Source organism: Coffea arabica, chromosome 1e (assembly GCF_036785885.1).
Source record: "Coffea arabica cultivar ET-39 chromosome 1e, Coffea Arabica ET-39 HiFi, whole genome shotgun sequence".
NCBI classification, from domain to species: Eukaryota; Viridiplantae; Streptophyta; class Magnoliopsida; order Gentianales; family Rubiaceae; genus Coffea; species Coffea arabica.
The window spans coordinates 46,504,371-46,524,751 of record NC_092311.1 but is presented as its reverse complement, the minus strand read 5'-3'; the positions used below and the strand labels follow the sequence as shown (position 1 = coordinate 46,524,751).

Genomic DNA, 20,381 nt, shown 5'->3' with positions numbered 1-20,381 from the left:
CGCCTTGGCAGGTGATTGTGCGGCCTCAACTTCTCCACAATCTTTCAATGGAAATCCACATAATGCTAAGTTCCCTTTGTATGAATCACTAGAGAATGTGTCGAATTGCTTACCTTGAGGAATGCGTCCGAGAAGATGATTTTGGGAGAGGTTGAAGAATGCAAGAGAGGTTAGTTTTGTAAGCTGCCATGGAATTTCCCCTAAAGTTGGTTCCAAGAAAGGTCCAGTGATTCAGTGCAGTCAACTCATCTAGTGTTTGCAGGAATGGAACCCTGCAACCCGTTGTGGGAAAAGTTGAGTAACCTGACTGATATGAGATTTCCTATGGACTTGGGAATCTCACTTGAAAACTTGTTCGAAGATAAATCAACCGCAGTGAAAAGCTTGAGGACTCTGACAAACTCAGTTTCCTTGCCCTTCATCACCAAAGTCACAGAATCTACGTAGTAAAATCGATTTCCTATGTATTCAAGTTCTTTTCTGCTATCAAGGCTGGTCATGGCTCTAAAGTTCTTCGGAAGGTCTGCCGGTAGGATGCCAGTGAACTCATTGTGAGATATGTCGAAGATTCGCAGCTTGGGAAATGGGAGTTTAGTCTTAGAAGTGGCTATAGGACCTTGAAATCTGTTGGATTTCAATATCAAAACATGTAGCTCTGGAAGAGTTTCAAGCCACACAGGGGATGCATCGCAAATCTTGTTATTGCCAACATCAAGAACTTGCAAGTTTTTGCAATTGATCAAAGATCGTGGCAGTGGCCCTTCCAATTGATTTCCGTTCAGGTTAAGAATCCTCAACTGATTATCATGTTTGAATGTTGTTGGAATCATCCCGCGGAAGCTAATCTTTTGCAGGTCCAACACCTTGAGTCGATTGCTAAAACTTCCCAAGCATTGAGGAATGGTACCATTCAATTTGTTTTCAGCCAACAGAAGATACTTCAGGTTTTCGGAATCGCAGATGGAAGGAGGCAATGGTCCTTCAAGCATGTTATGCCTAAGATCAAGAAAAGTCAGACTCTTCCAAGAGAGACTGACTGGAAATTCCAGAGCAAGTAAAGCGGTAGGCAGAGCCACAAGAGCCACTCCGTTGTGTCTTGGATGATTTTGATTTGCTATTTCTGCATTTACTGCTGCTACAATGATTATGCAGTAGTGCCTGGTTCCAACGAAAGGATGAACCAAATGAATCAAACATCAAATTAACGTTCGCATGCTTGCCCATCAGATGAAAGAGCAAGACAAGCGATGCATAAAGAATTCCAAAGCGTTTCCATTTACAAATGCTTCTAAGGGAAGGGACAAAAAAATGCAACAAGATTGAAGTATATTCTGCAAGTTAGGGTGTGTAGGTGACAATAATTAACGAGAAAGATGTTACCAGAAAGTACAAAATCAGACGTGGAAAGCATGTTCATGTGAACTATACTGAAACCCATGCAAATTATCCACCCAGAATGGGGCCTAGTGCTATTAGTTAGTCAAATTTGGTCTTAAACTAAGCTACATTTTAAAGATACCTTGATTCCTCACTTACCCCAATCAATACAGATCTTCGTTATTTATCATACAGACTTCTACAAGCGTTCAAATTATTTATTCCCCACAGGGTAGTGAACTTTGATCCACGGCCTCTTTAAGATTTTACTAATTCCTAGTTGCCCATGCAAACAGTGACTAGCTTTAGTAATGGCCATAGTCTCTTGATTGTACATGTTTTTTAATTGCAATTGAACAAGGACATAATGCAGAATTCTTCTGTGAACTCCTACTCACTTTTCTTCTCAAAACCATCAATTTGCAGAGGAGTTTCCTCCCCAGTGCGTTGAATTAAAACAGGCAAAAGAACCAGGATTTATTATTTATTCCTTGGTTTGATGTTATTTCGTCGACCAAGCAGCCATAAAGCGTTGAAGAGCAGCCAAGTTGTCTGAGCTTGCATGTCAATCTGCAAGGCTGCCTGAGCACTGTACCTCTGCAGCACCACATTGAGGTCACCGTATACCTCCTGTAAATAAATCTTTCCTTTCCCTTTTGCAGTAAATTTCTCTGATTCTCTTCCTCACTCGTGCTAGCATAAACCTTTTGGTTTGGTTGGCTCGTTTTCCTTCAAATTCTGCATATATATGGCGACTTCTTTAAATCTTTTTGTGCTATTTATCTACTTCTCTGCATTAGTCTACGTTCTTTCTGCTCTGGGCACTGATGGGACAGTCCTATTATCCCTCTCAAAACGTTGGACCGTTATTCCTCCTCCTATAAAATCTAGTTGGAATGCATCGGATCCCAATCCGTGCTCATGGATCGGCATTAAATGTGGTAACAATAGTCGCCATGCGGTCTCTCTGAATCTTTCCAGCTCTGGAATTTCAGGTCAGTTAGGACCCAACATTTGTTCACTGAGGCACTTAGAAGTAATTGATATCTCCTTGAACAGCTTTTTCCGCACAATCCCTTCAGAACTTGGCAACTCTAGGCTTCTGGAATTCTTGGACCTGTCCTTGAACAGCTTCACCGGAATCATACCATTCAGTCTCGGAAACTTGAAGACTTTACAATTCTTAAACTTGTATGGCAACTTTCTAAATGGTTAAATTCCAGAATCCCTTTGTTCCCTTCCATCTATAGGATCCATTTACTTGAACAACAATAAGCTTAGTGGCACCATATCTTCAAATGTGCAAAACATGAGCAAGATTGTCAATTTCTGGTTACACGGGAGCGAATTATCCGGGACCATTCCATCTTCCATAGGAAACTGTAGTACCTTGCAAGAAATTTACTTGAGCGACAACCATCTAGTTGGAACTTTGCCAGAAAGCCTGAACAATCTTGCGCACCTTACATACTTAGACGTCAGTAACAACACTTTAGTAGGCAAAATTCTTTTGGGTTCCGGAAACTGCAAAGAAATGAACTCGTTGGTTTTGTCTGACAACAGATTTAGCGCAAGTATTCCACCAGGTTTGGGAAATTACAGTAGCCTAACAGAACTTGCTGCTGTCAACTCTGGCTTAACTGGACCTGTTCCTTCTTCTTTCGTCAGCTAACCAAGTTGATAAATCTTTTTCTGGCTGAGAATTCCTTATCTGGGGAAATTCCACCTGAATTGGGAAATTGCAAGCTTTTGGAAATGCTGCATCTACAGGACGACAGATTGAAGGGTGAGATTCCACGAGAGCTAGGGATGCTTAGTGAGTTGTAATCCCTTGATCTTAGTGCGAACCTGTTGTCTGGTGAGATTCCAAGTGAGCTGGGAATGCTTGATAAATTGCAGAGACTTTCTCTGTCCTTCAACTTCTTGTCTGGTCAAATTCCTAATGGTATTCAGGAGATTGAACAACTACAAAAAAAAAAAAAATGCATAGAGGGAGCTGCTCTGGGAGATTGCTTAGCATGAATTCTTGAGGAGTAATATCCTTGCTTGCAAGAACGTATGTAGGATTTGATTATTCTTCCTAATGTTAGATTTTTTTTTTTTTAATTTCTGGGTATCTCCCGGTATTATTGTCGTCTGTTTTATGTTAGATAAAGATGTAAATTCATTATGGTACTTTCTTTTTTCTTTTGGTTGCAGAGTAAAACTGAAACTTTAGGGCCTCAACAATTTCTATACTAAACAGTTGGGGTCATATACACATCACTTGACTAAATAATTTACACACAAATAGGAATTTACATTTCGAGAACTATATAAAATTAACCAGTGTCAACTGCAAGTCCATATTCAAATAATAAATATTTTGACCTCCAACCATTTTCAAAAGGCCATTTATCAAGCATTGAGGCCTTTATCCACAACTTTATGGTGATATGTTCGATTTCATTTGCATGGGATGGCATCTATATAAAAAATACTACAATTTTAGGCAAATTGCTGCAATACAAAGAAATAGATATATCAACCATTAGAGTTGGTGCAGTGGTTAGAAAAGGACTCTTAGAACCTTCGTCACTTTTAACTGCAAAAAATTTACTCTACGGCTTTCATGTTTAACTACAACAATTCACACAGCCAGATGCCTTATAGTTATAACTCCCCAAAAGAGAAAAAAAGAAAAAAAGAAAAAAGAGGTCGTTATATGCAAGGCAATCTTTCATCGGAACAGGAGTATTTCTGCGTTGTCTCGTGTCAATTAATTTCTTGTTGGACTAAGGCAGCGGTGTCCAAATTTGACCGCTTTTAACGCTTGCAATTGCAGATAGAACAAGGCATTTGATGGTCCCTCTATGGTCGAGAGAAACATTTCCAAGAAAAATTGAGAGGGCTTTAAATCTGTTGGTTCCTATTCAAAGTCAGTTTCACAGCTAGTGGAACGCCCAAATCATTTTGGAGCCTTAAAAGTCTTGTGGGTCTTAAAAATGTATGTTTCTTTCTCTCTTCCAAGCTTTGAATGTGCGTTTCACATGGCCCTAAAGAGAAGATTGTGTTGTGCCCCATCGATCAGTAAAGTGGTATATATTTCCAACTCGAAGTCAAGATCATGACTTTTGTAAACGTTTTAATGTGGTAAAAGCAACCACGTTTTGCAGAGGGCTTTGAAAAAGATGCTGTTAGCCTCTGGGTTCGAGTTTTTGCATGTTAAAAATACAAGAAGTTTACTCAAACATAATTACTGCTACCCCTCCCACCTTTTGTCCAAAGAAAGAGGATGGTCTTTAGCTTGATTACAAGTCTTGTTTTAGTTTGTTAAAGAATACGGTAGAATTTTTTTAATTTGTGTTTATAAATGAGGTAAGTGATATGATGTATAATAATGTACATGATATGTATACATATATAAATTTAAAGTAGTTTCTAAGATTAAAAAAATAAAAAATTAAATTTTAAAAAAACGTATTTGCAATGAAAGCAACGAGATTTTTCAAAATCATAACATATCCAATTACACTCAGTCGTCCATCATCATTAGATGAATCTTAGACTAAATGAAAAAGAAGGCGACAATTAACTCATTTATTTCAACGACAGCCAGAAATCACAAGTAAAATAATCCGATGAAGAAACTAAAGTACAGTTCTTAAAGCACAATATTGCAAGTATAAACATGCATATGAACGATCAAACTAATACAATATAACGTTGAGCTAATTAATCAATTTTTTACGCTATCGGAGGGCTTCTTTTCTTGGTCTTTTCGACCGTTTACTCGTATCTTGAGCCATAGGAACGTACAGATCTCTTCTTGGCCTTTTCAATCGTTTGCATGCATCTTCAACCATAGCAACGAACAATCTTGGGGTTCGAGTAGAGAACATTAGGAATCCAACGGCCGCTCCAAGGATCATTCCAAAACAATATCCCAAGAGCACTGGTTTCCACGTAAATCCACTCGTAAGATCTAACAAATCTGTGGGATGAGATACCCGCATTGGAGATGACTGGGGTCCCTTATCTTCTCCACAATCGTTAAGTGGGAAACCACATAATCCGGGGTTCCCAGTATATGAGGAATTAGGAAAGGTATAAAACTGCCCACCTTGAGGAATTAGTCCCTCGAGATGATTCTTGGAAACGTTCAAGTCTGAAAGAAAGTTCAGCCTTTTTAGTTCTGGGGGGATCCTTCCCTCCAGTTGGTTAAAAGAAAGGTCTAACGATTCAAGTGCAGACACGTCCCCCAATGAGGTTGGAATCAAACCATTGAAGTTGTTGTGGGAAAAGTTGAGTAACCTGAGAGAATCGAGACCTCCAATGGACTTTGGAATGTTTCCTTCGAATTGGTTTCTAGACAAATCAATGGTTGTGAAAACTGTGAGGATCCGCTTTACTTCGTATTCTAGCCCTTTCATGATTACAGTCACGGAATCTAAATAGTATGTACCGTCTCCCATGTATTGACGTTGTGTCGTTTCGCTGTCATTCTTCTTCATAGCCTGAAAATTTTCAAGCATCTTGGCCGGTACATAGCCGGTGAACTGATTGTAAGATATGTCCAAGATCTTGAGCTTCTGGAATGATGATTTATTCGATGAATTTCCAATTGGACCTTGCAATCTATTCGATTTCAAAATCAGAACACGTAGCTCTGGAAGAGTTCCGAGCCAGTCAGGGAATGGACCAGTTATATGGTTATGTCCAACGTCGAGAACTTCCAAGCTCTTGCAGTTGATCAAAGATCGTGGCAGGGGCCCTTCTAGTTGATTGCCGTTGAGACCAAGATTCCTGAGCTGATTGCCCTCTGGAAACGTTGTTGGAATCATCCCATGAAAGCCGTTTCTCCGCAAGTCCAACACCGTGAGCTGTGTGCTGATGTTCCCGAAACAGTGAGGTATTGTTCCGGTCAGTTTGTTGTCAGACAGGAGAAGATATTGCAGCTTTTCTAACTTGCAGAGAGAAGCAGGTAATGGTCCCTCCAGTAAGTTGGAACCCAGATCAAGAAATGTTAGACTCTTCCAAGAATAACTGAATGGGCACTGCAAGAACAGGCAAATGAGTAGGCAGAGGCATAAGCTTCGATCCATCTTTTTTTTTCTTTTGGTTGATTATAATGAGCTAATTGGTGCTGAGAAATGCACTGCCCTCTGCCAATTACCACTCCTATTTGGTTTCTGGCATCACCATTTGCTCTGATGACTAGAAATAAAAGATAGAAGGGGGCAGCAAAAAGGAGTACCAATCAAGGTGAAACAACAACAGCAGTTTCACAGAGTCATTAACAACCGAGTGACTGACTTGAGTCAATTTCCACACAAACACGCCTAACTCGAGGATTGGTTCGTGGAAAAGTCTATGCTTCCACTCAAGGAATCAAGGTCACACTGAGATGAGATTGAAGGTAACTAGGCTAGTCGGTACTCCATTGGCTCTAATCAAACCGTTGGATTGAAAGGCTTTTTTTTCACATGTTCATTTATCCAATTTAATTGATAGTGACTACGGCTGAGGCACCAGAAATTAGAAGTGGTGGATTCAAATTCCCCTCTCCTCTTCCCCACTTCTTAAATAGGTAGTCGAAATGCTATATATATATGTATATGTAAGTATGTAAGTATGTATGTATATCTTCCCCTTTAAAGATTTGGACTCTCCATTTGTTTATCCACTTATCTAAACTAGTTAGATATGTGTAGTGAAGTGGATTTATCTATCTTTTGCAACTATGGTCCTAATGGTTTGATGGAAGCCAAATGAGTACATTTACTGAGACTTTTGTGGACTGAATAAAAACCATTCATTTACAATCCAAATCCCAAATCCTCCACGTGGAAAGACTCAAATTCAATTTTCGAGTCTACAATTGATGGTTGGACTGTGTTACCAGTTACGCAGAAGCTATGCGTAAACTATAAACGCGCTTCTAAGTGTATAGTTGTCAGGGTCATGAAGTAAATAAAAAAGATAAAGATGAGAATAATTCTATTGACAATGAAGATTTTTTTCCCCTTCTCTTTTCTGGAGGACCAAGTAGGAAGCTTGAAACTAGAAATGAATACGCAAGAATTAATTGGTGGGAGAAATAAAAGCATAGGATCTTGACCACTGACAATAGTGAATTCTCGACAAATGCTTCTTAAAACCATTTCCGGGAAAAAAAAAACCCTTTTGACAAGAGCAATGCTTCTTCTATAGCATTTTGAAAAAGACCAAAAGAATAACTAATTTCCATTTACATATCGAAAAAAACTTTCCACCGCATAATTACACAATAGAGCTGCAAAATGGCCCTAAAATTATATTGCCAAGAGATACTGGAATTCGAAATCATATGGTATAGTATCTGTAATAGTGGAGGCCGTTCCCACAGGAGTACCCCCTAAGGAATCAACCATGGATTTTCAGAGCGACCCAGATATAGGCAACTGGTGGCAAACCCACTCAATCAATGACTCCACATCTTGGGCAAAATCATGCATGTGACGAAGCAGATGCTTTGGGATCGCAATTCTTTTTACAATTATTAAAGCTTGAAGAAACTCTAACTTAGACTTTTCTAACTCAGCCATCACCCCCTCACTGTATATGTCTTTACCTGTGAAAGAAAAGATAATGCAACTAACTACTAGCCATTGGGTTTTTCAAAATATGTTAGCCTTCAGTGTGCAATTTTTTTGTTAGTTCTTTAGATGTTTCTTCAGATCTATTGTATCAATTAATGACTGATATAATTTCTGTTGTTAGTACGAACTTAATGGAGTCCGTAGCTTGCAGTTGCAGCTATAGAACAAGGCACTTGATGGTCCCTCAAGCAAGGAACACCTATGGTCAAGAGTAACTTTTTCAAGAAAAATTGAGAGGCCATCGACAGATTGAGGGAAATTAAACCAAACTATTTTAGTATTTAGTTTCCTAATTCTTAAATCTATAGAACTTCCATATTAATTTAGAAATTCTTAAATCTATTCCAAATAAGTTTCAGTTTATAATTGTGTTTATTTAGGAAATTTAGCAATCTATAAATACTATTCTGTTTGGATTATAAATTATTTGAGATATTTTTACTGTAGCACTTTTTGTGATGTGATGTATGTGAGATAAAAAGGTAATTGGGAAGGTAAAAAGGTGTATTGAAAATTGTAATGATGATGTAAGCAAATATATTTGACTAAATAAATTGCTGTCCAAACAATAGTGTTTTATTGTTTCCTTGAAGAAAGAGTTGAGAAAGTATGGTTTTGAAGAGTTAACTTGAATCGAGTTTTGAGAGTGGGTTTGAGAGAAAATCTCATAGTTGAGATTTATAAGTTGTCTTGAGTGAAAAGTTAGACTTGATATTTGGTATTGTTGGGTTTTGAATTAGAAAATTATTGAGTATTTGTTTACCTCCTTTTTTCACATATTTCCATATGTGTTAAGATTGCTTTTCATTGTGTGTGTACTTTTTTTGTACCAATAAGTGGTATCAAAATTCTAAACTTTGATTTTGGGGCTTGAGGCTTGTTTGTGAAGTTGAAATTTGGATCCATATTATTTACCACATTGTGACGTTTTTATCTTTGATGGTAAAAATGATTTTGATATTTGGAGTATAATGATAAAGACTTTTTTTTCAATCTATTGGAGTTTGGAATATTGTCCAAAAAGGGTTTGCGAAACCTATAGCAAACTCGGAATTATCAAGCGATGTAGTTAAAGAGTTATAGAAAAATAAATAGTTATATTGTAAGACATTCTACTATCTCAGCACTTCATACATGCAAAGACGATAAAGAAGGCTTGAAAATTTCTGATAAAGTCTTATTGTAGTCATGGTGGAGAAGAAATTTGTGACGAGAAAGAAGAAATAGAATTTTTTGATGAGATAAAGAAAAAAAGAAATTGTAAAATTATGAGTGCACATGAATATGAAAAATTTGTAATTTAAAAAGAAATTGCGCAAGTGGTTGAGAAAGAAAGCGAAATTATGTAACTGAAGATCGTAACGATGCAGGAATTTTTTATTTTATTGAGGTTGATGAATTTTTTGAAAAAAAGAATCAAGTGATAGAGTTGATTGAAATCAATTGTGGAGTTGACAAATTAATTGAAAATTGTGGTACTGCTAAAGTTGATCCAATTATTAGTATGAAAAAATTAAAGAAAAACATGGTGATGTTGAAAATATGGGTAGTGGGAATTATGATTTTCTGGTATTCAGAGCTTTTCTTAGAGACATAAATAAATAAAATTATGGAGTATGCGAAGAAGAATTGGTAAATATGTTTGACTTTTTTGACAAAAGTGATTAAGCCAAGAAATTGTTCGAGAATTATACATTTCGTCCATTGCCATGTGTGACGATAAAATTAAAAATAATCATAAATTGGGGTTGAATGTTGTGTTTACTACGATTGAATTTTTCATGGAGATTAAAACTCGAGATGGCATTGAAGCTGATTACAATGGCAAGTAGGGGTGGTAATTTCCGACACGACTTGAAAACACGACGCGAAGCTAACACGAAATTAATGGGTTTGGGTTGAGATTTCGTGGGTTTGGGTCAGAATCGGGTCGAATCCGATGGACCCAAAAAGAAAATGGGTCGAATTCGGGTCAACCCATGGGTGACCTGATATGACCCGATAACCCGTTTACAAATTAAAAATAATTTAATAAATATAAAATTATTTTATCTAACTAAACTAAGTTATTCTTTTTTTCCAAAGGCATTAATCACTTAATCTTAAATGAATTTATTTAACTTGTGTGAAGTTGAAATTATTATATTTGGACAAATAATGTATTATATTATTTTTTACTTTTATACTGTTTTAATTTATTTTATATTTGGTTTGGGATAAAACACTTTTACGGTGTTTTAATTTATTTTAGATTTGGTTTGGGATTATTTATTTAAATTTTATTACTTGATTATGTAGTTAGTCTTGTACGAAATTGGTTTTATTAGAAACTACAGTGATAAATTAATAAATTAAAATTAAGTTTCGGGTCATTTCGGGTCGACCCGCCAACCCGAAATTTTCGGGTTCGGGTCAGGTATCCTGACCCGTTTCAGGCTGGCGGGTCAGGTTCAGGTCAGCGGATTTTCTGTTATACCTGGGTCTCAATCTGATCCGTCAACTCGAAACAGACCCGATTGCCACCCCTAAGGCGAGTTTGGTTTACAGTAAGCAATGAAGGAAATTAAAGCAAATTATTTTAGTATTTAGTTTCCTAATTCTTCTAGTTTCTTGTTTTGGTGGCATATTTGTTTAGTTTCCATATTAGTTTAAGAAATCTTAAATCTATTCCAAATAAGTTTTAGTTTATAATTGTGTTTGTTTCGAAAGTTTAGCAATCTATAAATACAACTAGTGTTTTATTGTTTTCTTGAAGAAAGAGTTAAGAAGTTATAGGTTTGAAGAGTTGATGAGTTGAGTCAGTCTTGAAAGTGGATTTGAGAGAAAATCTCATAGTCAAAATTTATGATTTGTCGTAAATGAAAGATTACGAGTTGATATTTGTTACAATTGGATTTTAGGTTAGTAAATTATTGATTATTTATTTGTGTATTTATTCTCTTTCTCTTCCCACATATTTTCATATATGTTAAGATTGCTTTCATTGTGCGTGTATTTTTTTTTTTTTTTTTTTTTTGCGCCAACACAGATCGAGCAGGTTTTTGACTGCATAAACGAAAATGCTGAAAGAAGAATGAGACGCATCTCATAATTATTGGAGTCAATTATGAAATTGAAACCCTCATCCAGAAAAGGAGAGAAAGAGTTAGAAAAGAGGAAATGAAGGGTAAGAATTTAACAAAAAGTGCTGTAGCTTTAAATCTGTTGGTAGCACATACAGCCAGATCGTATTTAAAGTCTGATTCATTCCTAGCGGTACGTCAATTAAATCATTTTCTAACCTAAAACTTCTTGTGGGTCTTAAAATTCGTGTTTCTTCCTGTCTTCCAAGCTTTGAATGTGAGTTTACATGACCCTAAAGAAAAGATTTTACCCCATCAGTGAAGCATATATCTCCAACTTGAAATCGAAACAATAATGACTTCCGGAAACATTTCAACGTGGTCAAAAGCAACCACGCAGCCCAGCACAGGACTTTGAAAAGGGTGCTGCTAGCCTCCGGCCGGGTTCGAGTTTTCTGTATGCTAAACCTGTGGTGGTGAAAAACGGGAAAGCAGCTGTCATTGAACAATTCAAGAAGTTTAATCCTTAGGAATAAAACATATCAGCCAAGACCATTCATGAACGTGTCAAGCTCGCAAAACACTTTGAATAAGCATTCATCTGAAAGAAGAATATAGATTTGGTTTGTTAAACAAAAAGTTGACTTGGGTCAACTCCTGCCCATAGGCATGAGTGCATGAAAATGCGAGAGAACATATTCCATTAGGCCCTCCCACCTTTTTGTCCAAAGAAAGAGGATACTCTTTAGCTTAACCACAAGACGCAGTTTCAGGGTCTGTTCGGCACTCATGTTTTAGAGATGTTTTAAAAAGGCAAAAATTTGATAAAACACCATTTATAGTAACACTTTAAAATATTTATGAGTTTTTTTAAAAATAATTAAAAGAATTAAATTAGGTATGGGTGACGAATGTGGATAGCAATGGAGGAAGGGCTGGAGGAGGAAGGGCTGATCCGTTTGAATTAAATGTTTTTGGGGGTATTTTTAAAATATTTTACTGTAATAATGTAACTGAAATTTTTTTTTAATGTAGATAAGGTTGTTTTTGGTGTTTTTGAGGTTTTCTTTATATATATATATATATATATATATATATATATATATATATATATATATATATATATTTGATGTTTTTGAGGTTGCTTTTTGTTTGTGTATTACTGTAATATTGTATATGAAAATTTTATTTTTTAATCAATCCAAACGGAGGTGTTTTGGATATATTTACAATAAAGTTTTAGATAAATACCTTAGAAACTTAACATTGAAATAGAAAGTTTGTTAATAAGCACGGTAGAATTTTTCTGTTTTGTTATATACTTTTATACGTGGTGTGATTATGTAAAATGAAAACTACCTCCTATTGCGGAAAGAAAGAGAATACTCTATAACTTGATTACAAGTCTTGTTTTAGTTAATTAAAGATCACAATAGAATTTTTTTTTATATATGTGAAATAAAAAGATAGTTAAAATATTTCTATAAGTGTACACGATATGTGAAATAAAAAAGTAGTTAAAATTATTCAAAAGATAAAAAAAATAAAATTAAAACACATCTTTCTAATGAAAGCAACGAGATTTTTCAAAATCATAACATATCCAATTACACTCAGTCGTCCATCATCATTAAATGAATCTTAGACTAAACGAAAAAGAAGGCAACAATTAACTCCTTTGAAATCATTAGAGAGCAACGAAGAATACTCCGATGAAGAAACTAAAGTACAGTTCTTAAAGCACAATATTGCAAGTAAACATACATATGAACGATCAAACTAATACAGTACCATTCAGCTAGTCGATCCATTTTTTCACGTCATCTGAGGTCTTTTCGATCGTTTACTCAAACCTTGAGCCAAAGGGACGTACAGAACTCTTCTTGGCCTTTTCGATCGTTTGCATACATCTTCAACCATAGCAACGAACAATCTTGGGGTTCGAGTAGAGAACATTAGGAATCCAATGGCCACTCCAAGGATCATTCCAAAACAATATCCTAAGACCACTGATTTCCATGTAAATCCACTCGTAAGATCTAACAAATCTCCGTGATGAGATACCCGCCAGGGAGATGGTTGCGGTCCATCAACTTCTCCACAATCTTTAAGCGGAAAATCACACAATCCGGGGTTCCCAGTAAATGAAGAATTAGGAAAGGTATTGAAGTGCCCACCTGAAGGAATTGGTCCCACCAGATGATTCTCGGAAAGGTTCAAGGCTTCAAGAAAATGCAGATTGCAAAGCTCAGGGGGAATCCTTCCCACGAGTTGGTTATAAGAAAGGTCTAGTGATTCAAGTTCAGACAAGTCCCCCAGTGTTTGTGGAATCAAACCATTGAAGTTATTGTGGGACAAGTTGAATACCACGAGAGAATTGAGATCCCCAATGGATTTCGGAATGTTTCCTTCGAATTGGTTTCCAGACAAATCGATGGTTGTGAAAACCGTGAGGACCCGCTTAATTTCGTACTCTAGCCCTTTCATGATTACCGTCACTGAATCTAGATAGTATGAGCCATCTCCCATGTATTGATTTTGTGTTTCACTATCATTCCTCTTCATAGCAGGAAAGTTTTCGATCATTTCTTTCGGTAGGTATCCAGTGAACTGATTATAAGATAAGTCCAAGATCCTGAGCTTCTGGAATGATGATTTATTAGATGAAGCTCCAATTGGACCGTGAAATTTGTTCGATTTCAATATCAGAACACGTAGCTCTGGGAGAGTTTCGAGCCAGTCAGGGAATCTACCGGTTATGCTGTTTTCTCCAACGTCGAGAACTTCCAAGCTCTTGCAGTTGATCAAAGATCGTGGTAGGGGCCCTTCTAGTTTATTGCCGTAGAGACCAAGATTCCTGAGCTGATTGCGCTCTGGAAACGTTGTTGGAATCATCCCATGAAAGCCGTTTCTCCGCAAGTCCAACACCGTGAGCTGTCGGCTGATGTTCCCGAAACAGTGAGGTATTGTTCCGGTCAGTTTGTTGTGAGACAGGAGAAGATATTGCAGCTTTTCTAACTTGCAGAGAGAAGCAGGTAATGGTCCCTCCAGTAAGTTGGAACCAAGATCAAGAAATGTCAGACTCTTCCAAGAATAACTGAATGGGCACTGCAAGAACAGGCAAATCAGTAGGCAGAGGCATAAGCTTCGATCCATCTTTTTTTTCTTTTGGTTGATTAGAATGAGCTAATTGTTGCTGAGAAATGCACTGCCCTCTGCTAATTACTACTCTTATTTGGTTTCTGGCATCACCATTTGCTCTGATGACCAGAAATAAAAGATAGAAAGGGGACAGCAAAAAGGAGTACCAATCAATGTGAATCAACAACAGCAGTTTCACAAAGTCATTAACAACCGAGTGACTGACTTGAGTCAATTTCCACACAAACACGCCTAACTTCAGGATTGGTTCGTGGAAAAGTCTTTGCTTCCACCCAAGGAATCAAGGTCATATTGAGATGAGATTGAAGGTAACTAGGCCAATTGGTATTCCATTAACATTAATCAAACCGTTGGATTGAATGGCTATTTTTTCACATGTTCATTTACCCAATTTAACTGATAGTGGCTCCAAAAATTAGAAGTTGTAGTTTCGAATTCCCCTTCTCTCTTCTCTCATCTTAAATGGGTAGTTAAGATATTTTCTTTTTTGTTGGACTCTCAAACTTTCTTCTTTCTTTCTTCCTCTTTTAGGATTTGGACTCTCCATTTGTTTATCCACTCATCCAAACTAGTTAGCTATGTAAGTGAAGTGGATTTATACATCTTTTGCAACTATGGTCCTAATGGTTTGATGGAAGCCAAATGAGTACATTAACTGCAACTTTTGTGGACTGAATAAAAACATTTATTTACAATCCTAATCCCAAATCCTCCGTGTGGAAAGTCTAAAATTCGATTTCCAAGTCTACAATTGAGGGTCACTTGCGTTGGGCTGAAGCCATATGTAAACTATAAACGACCTTCTAAGTATATTGTTGTCAGAGTCATAAAATAAATAAAATGATAAAGCTGAGAATGCTTCCATTGATAATTTCTTGTCTGAAGGAGCAAGTAGGAAGCTTGAAATTTGAAATAAGAAATTAAAACGCAAGAATTAATGGGTAGGAGAACTAAAGCATAGGATCTTGACCACTGATAATAGTTAATTCTCCACAAATTCTTCTTATAACCCTTTCCCCCCGTTTGAGTTTTGACAGGAGCAATGCTTCTTCTGTAGCATTTTAATAAAGACCAAACGAATGACTAGTAACCATTTACATCTCCCAAGAAACTTTCCACCAGGTAATTACACAATAGCGCTGCAAGATGGCCCTAAATTCATATTGCCAAGAGATACTGGAATTCGAAATCATATGGTATCTTATCTATAATAGTGGAGGCCTTTCCCACAGGAATACCCCTAAAGCAATCGACCATGGATTTTCTGAGCGAACCAGATGTAGGCAACTGGTGGCAAACCCACTCAATCAATGACTCCACGTCCTGGGCAAAATCATGCATGTGACGAAGCAGATGCTCTGGAATCGCAATTCTTTTGGTGCCCGTTACAATTATTGAAGCTTGAAGATACTCTAGCTTAGACTTCTCTAACTCAGCCATCACCCCTTCAGCTGTATATATCTTTACCTGTGATGGAAAATATAATGCAACTAACTATCAGCCTTTTGGTTGGTTTTTCAAAATATGTTAGCCTTCACTGTGTAATATTTTTATTAACTCTCCAAATGTTTCTTCAGATCTCTATTGTATCAATGAATTACTGATGTAATTTCTATCGTTTGTGCAGATTTGATAACATTATGATGATCTATCAAAACAATGTGTACACCTTTAAAAAAGATTGAAATTGTCCAAGATAATCGAGTCCGTAATTTAATAGGAATTCTGGTGATAAATGTTTCGTACTAATTGATTACTTACAGCAGGAGAAGAACGTGTTCCACAGCACAAAGCAAAGGTGACATTTGGATCAGCCGGCTCGAGCCCGTAACGTTCTCGAACTTTAGATTCTAAATTGGTATTATCTTTTTTATCAGCCTGTCCTAGGACCTGAGAAATCCGGTATAGTATCGGGTATCAATTATTCTATCCTTGTTTTTCTTTTTTGAAAAAAAAACCCAAGAAAAGGATGATTATTTGTAAAAAAAAAAAAAAAGTAATATTTTTACCTCTTTTATAAGTGATGATTCTGGTTTTCTTAGAATAGATTGTTCAATTGTTCGAGCAGTTACCGTAGTACCTCCAATGCTCAATTTGGCCTGAAACAAACGAAATCGTATGATTGGAGGGGCTAGAATTTCATTACGCCATAACTCAATGACGAATATAACTATGACACATTACCTTGTTCAGCAGCGATAACAGTTTTTCAGGGCTAGAATTAGAGGGGACTCCGTATTGAAGAAATGCCTGGAATCACAGTTGAATATTGCACTAGCTTATGAGTTAGCGGCGAAAAGATAACGATGCTTAGCGAATAAAAAGAACATAAAGAAAAAGCCCAGTTCACAACTTTACATGCATGATGGAGGCATTGTACATGTTGATCCAGAAAGCCAGTTTCTGCTGGTAGTTCATATGTTTCAAGTCCACCTTTTGCAGATTGTTCATTAGCAACCTGCAGGAAGTCGAAAAAAGGATACTCACTTGGAAAATGGAAATCAATAACGATTGCATATATTAAGGCGCCATTGCTTGGAACTCATATTGTAAGCAAAGAAGATCTGATTGCAGCATTTGTCTGCTATACACCATTCATACTTGTACACTGATCAATTGCTTCTAATATTGTTTAGATGTAATTCATTTGTATCTGTTCCACCATCAAAAAAGGGGTTTTTTTTTAATGAGCATACGTTAATGCACATAAATTGAATCCAACTTATCGCGTATATATACATACTAGCAATTATTATTCTCGCTGATGTGTATACACTTTTCTTAATTAATTTTATCTTTTCAAAAATTTAGTACCTAAATTACATCTTAACAGGTGTCTATTAGACAAACCCTATCAAAACAAAATTGAAAAATTGAATTTGGAAAGAGTTTACTTTCTAGGATTCAAATCAGGCTGTAAAGGAATAGTAGAGTAAGATTCAATATCTGCATTGTTAGAGAACTTACTTTAACTTCTGAAACAAAGCAATGGAGCTTGAATTGGAGATGCATTTGGGATCGACGGAGTTTGCTGTGAACCTGACCAAATTCTTGTACGGTCCAACGTCCCTAGTAATGGACTCTTCCAAGTCAAAGATTCCATAGGGATCTTGCTGTCTTGAATCCTTCTGCAGCAGAAGGCTGGCCTTAGAATTTAAGCTGGGCTCAGCTCTGAAGCTTAAAGAAAAGTTTGTGGAGCGTGAAATTGGGCCTGATTTCTCTAACTCCATTGTTCTTGATGTCCGGAGCAGTCTGACAAATATGAAATGCAGGCATTTCACGATGTTCTCGGATAATTTGTTGGGTGCCCACTTGTTGATGCTCTCCTCTTCTGCGTCTTGCGGAGCAGATGGTATTTTGGATGGAGGATCCGAGGAGGTTTCCAAACGTCGATCCCTCTGAAACATGAGTTGTTTACAACATCAACTACAAATAGGCTGCAAAATAATAAGAGCCAAATATGCAAAATTCAATTCTTGAACTTCTAATGTTCTCTATTTTGCCTCAATTGATTACTGGAGGTTAATTTATTTTCCAACAAAATTACGAGTAATCAAATTTGTTTAAAAAAGAAAAATTTAAGGGAGTCAAGCTTCACCTCCAGCTTAGACTTAGAGTAATGCAATCTTTCAGGTTTTCTAGGAGGAATATTCCAATTCCCAACACCCACAAGAGAATTTTTAAACACTCTATCGCTTGGCCAATTGGGCTAAGCTACTTGAATTTAAAAAAGAGTTCTTGGTAATGTGACAAGTAGTATATGATAAATCTACTTTGACTTCCTGATTGAGAAAAAGATTACACCTTCGACATTGATTTGGCACAGATAAGTGTTAATGTAGTCTTTAAGATAAACATTATTTTTGTTACTCTCTAATGATCCAAGGTGGAATTCCACTAATCTAGTGAAGTTGATTAGTGTACAAGAAAGCCACAAACTTTGGTGAACGTTACCCTGGGGGTCGGTTGTCTTGGCTCGCGCATAGGCGATGCGGGAATCAGCATCCCACTCTTTTTACCACCCTTGTTCCGATGTGCATCAGATTGCTCTTGAAATTGATTTTCCTTTTGATCAGAAAGGATTCTTGAATTCAGTGCTTTGTCACTAATGCTGAAGTCATTGAGATTGTAATCACCTTTTATGGCCTTGCTAATGAAATGTAATGCCTTGGTTTCGAACGACACCTTCTCCTTCAACAACTCTTTGTTGCCCTCTTCTGGATGAGATGGGAAGTGATCAAGATCAGGATTCATGTTCTGGGATGGAGGAGGTTGTCTCAGCTGCTTGGATTTTGATTCTGCTGTAGCTTCCTTCTCGAGCTTCACCTCAGCTTGGAGCTGGCTGATTTGGCTTTCTAAACGAGTTATCTCGTTTTCAACCATTGCCAACTCTGCTAGCAGCTCCTTCATCTGCGCAATTGACGAGTGTAATTAAAGTTGAATCCGTCCATTAATTACCACAGCAGTTAACAAATAGAAAGCACATCAAATTAATCAAGTTCCAAAATCCCATCTGGGATCTATATATATATATCAAACTAAGAAGAAGAAAAAATTGATTTTCGGTCCAAACTCTGAACTCAACTCTGATTTGTTATTAATGTAGTGGATATAAATCAGGAAAATTAAGAACAACTGCTCTGAATAATTCTGCTCTTTCCAATTGACTTCTACATAGACTCGACCATGTTATCAGGAACTTTTATCTTGGAAAGTGGAACGTCTATTACCATTCATCAAATTCAAATGAAAATCAACTCTGAAACTTATAGTAATTTGTTTCACCTACATAACTGTTCGTTGTGATTTGCTTCGGTGACAAGCATATATATACAATAGCATCAGAATAGGAACATCGATCTTACATATGGATTTGGTTTCTATGAGATCACCTACACACCTAACACTAGTACGTGACATTGCACCATCTTACTCACCTTAGGAGGAAGAAAGTTTGGGATACCAAGACTACTACTTGACGTACCATCCTGTCGATGTTGCACTCGTCCCAGAAATTCATGCACCTTCTCTTCATGATCCAGCATTTTCCGGAGCACATCAACCTTATACAACATTGCTTCAGTTAATTTCCAAAATTAGCAGTTCAGTTTGCATAAACATCAACCCCCCCAAAAAAAAAAAAAAAAAAAAGTATTAAAGCCAACAGGAAAATTTGCAAGAATATCTAACTTGAATGTGTAATAATTAATTTCTTTTAGACGAAGAATGACTTTTTCAATACGAACACTATAAGCTTTCCAAGTTCAAGAATTATGTGAACTGACGAAGAGTTACCCCAAAAAAAAAAAAAAACCAAATATTGGATGAAACAAGAAATATTTTGAGGAGGAAAGAATACTATTAATTAGGCCAAAAAATGTGGATATGTGAATCATAAATGACCAGGCTACAGAGTGATGGGCACCATTTTGAAAGAAGATGTAGGCCAGAGAAAGAAGCCATCACCTAGTATTGTACTAGAATCGTGTCGGAGTCGAAGCAACCATGCATGCGAATGGCACAACTCAGAAGACAAAAGAGAAAACGTACTTGGAATCGCACCCATACCTCTCTTTCAAGCTCCTCTTTCTTTAGCTGTCCGCTATGTTTCTTCTTTCTCTGAAACGGAAACAAAATTTCAAAGAAAAAAAAATCTAATTAGCAATTGTACATACAAAAAGAAATGGAATTACTATATTGTAGAGTACTAACTATCATCAACCATGAATAAAATCATCTTCAAGAATTTGAACAAGATGATTATTAATATAGCCTTACAAACCTGAGTTGGTAAATGAAGCTGTAAGTCGGCCTCGGTTGCCATGAATGCTAATGCTGAATTGCAACGGTACTTCTTCAACTCGCAGAAAGACCCGGAGAAAATGCTAAAACGAGGCCATAGAATCTTCAATGATCAAATTCTTGGTATTCCAACAAGAAGGATGGTCTCTAGGAGCCTTAGCCTTGAGCTTAAAGCAAGTTTTGCAAGTAGTTGGTAAGAATGTTGCGGTTGAGGATTGATTTGAATATGGGATTAAGGGAAGAGAGTGATCAGAAGATGGGAGGGAGCTTTCAGAAGCAGTTGTTGTTGTTTGATTGACTAACCGTCTGGATTTGTGGGATGGTCATTTTGTTGAGGCCTGAGGGAGAGTGGCGACGT

General features: G+C 36.9%; 3 protein-coding genes across 6 annotated transcripts; all 3 read right to left on the bottom strand.

Moving 5' to 3' along the window:
• Nucleotides 1-245: 245 nt before the first annotated feature.
• On the bottom strand, nucleotides 246-1,276 carry LOC113695384 (receptor-like protein 36). Its single transcript, XM_027214468.1, has 2 exons — nucleotides 1,221-1,276; nucleotides 246-1,158 (listed from the first exon to the last, which is right to left on the bottom strand). The coding sequence occupies exons 1-2, from the start codon at nucleotides 1,274-1,276 to the stop codon at nucleotides 246-248; spliced, it is 969 nt and encodes a 322-aa protein (XP_027070269.1).
• A 3,649-nt stretch (nucleotides 1,277-4,925) lies between these two features.
• On the bottom strand, nucleotides 4,926-14,525 carry LOC113707489 (uncharacterized). The gene is made up of 3 exons (XM_027229850.2): nucleotides 12,877-14,525; nucleotides 7,786-7,969; nucleotides 4,926-6,471 (listed from the first exon to the last, which is right to left on the bottom strand). The coding sequence occupies exons 1-3, from the start codon at nucleotides 14,213-14,215 to the stop codon at nucleotides 5,109-5,111; spliced, it is 2,886 nt and encodes a 961-aa protein (XP_027085651.2). The 5' UTR covers nucleotides 14,216-14,525; the 3' UTR covers nucleotides 4,926-5,108.
• Nucleotides 14,526-15,159: 634 nt separating this feature from the next.
• LOC113707465 (uncharacterized) lies at nucleotides 15,160-20,371 on the bottom strand. 4 transcript variants are annotated; one of them, XM_072058649.1, is made up of 11 exons: nucleotides 20,004-20,371; nucleotides 19,772-19,840; nucleotides 19,159-19,284; nucleotides 18,358-18,631; nucleotides 18,176-18,270; nucleotides 17,189-17,619; nucleotides 16,580-16,679; nucleotides 16,406-16,471; nucleotides 16,231-16,320; nucleotides 15,983-16,111; nucleotides 15,160-15,688 (listed from the first exon to the last, which is right to left on the bottom strand). In XM_072058649.1, the coding sequence occupies exons 1-11, from the start codon at nucleotides 20,043-20,045 to the stop codon at nucleotides 15,380-15,382; spliced, it is 1,731 nt and encodes a 576-aa protein (XP_071914750.1). In that variant the 5' UTR covers nucleotides 20,046-20,371; the 3' UTR covers nucleotides 15,160-15,379. The 4 variants fall into 4 exon arrangements, with proteins under 4 accessions (XP_071914750.1, XP_027085608.1, XP_027085616.1 ...); XM_027229807.2 differs by having other exon boundaries at nucleotides 18,176-18,631; nucleotides 20,004-20,370; XM_027229815.2 differs by having other exon boundaries at nucleotides 18,176-18,631; nucleotides 19,790-19,840; nucleotides 20,004-20,369.
• Nucleotides 20,372-20,381: the final 10 nt, after the last annotated feature.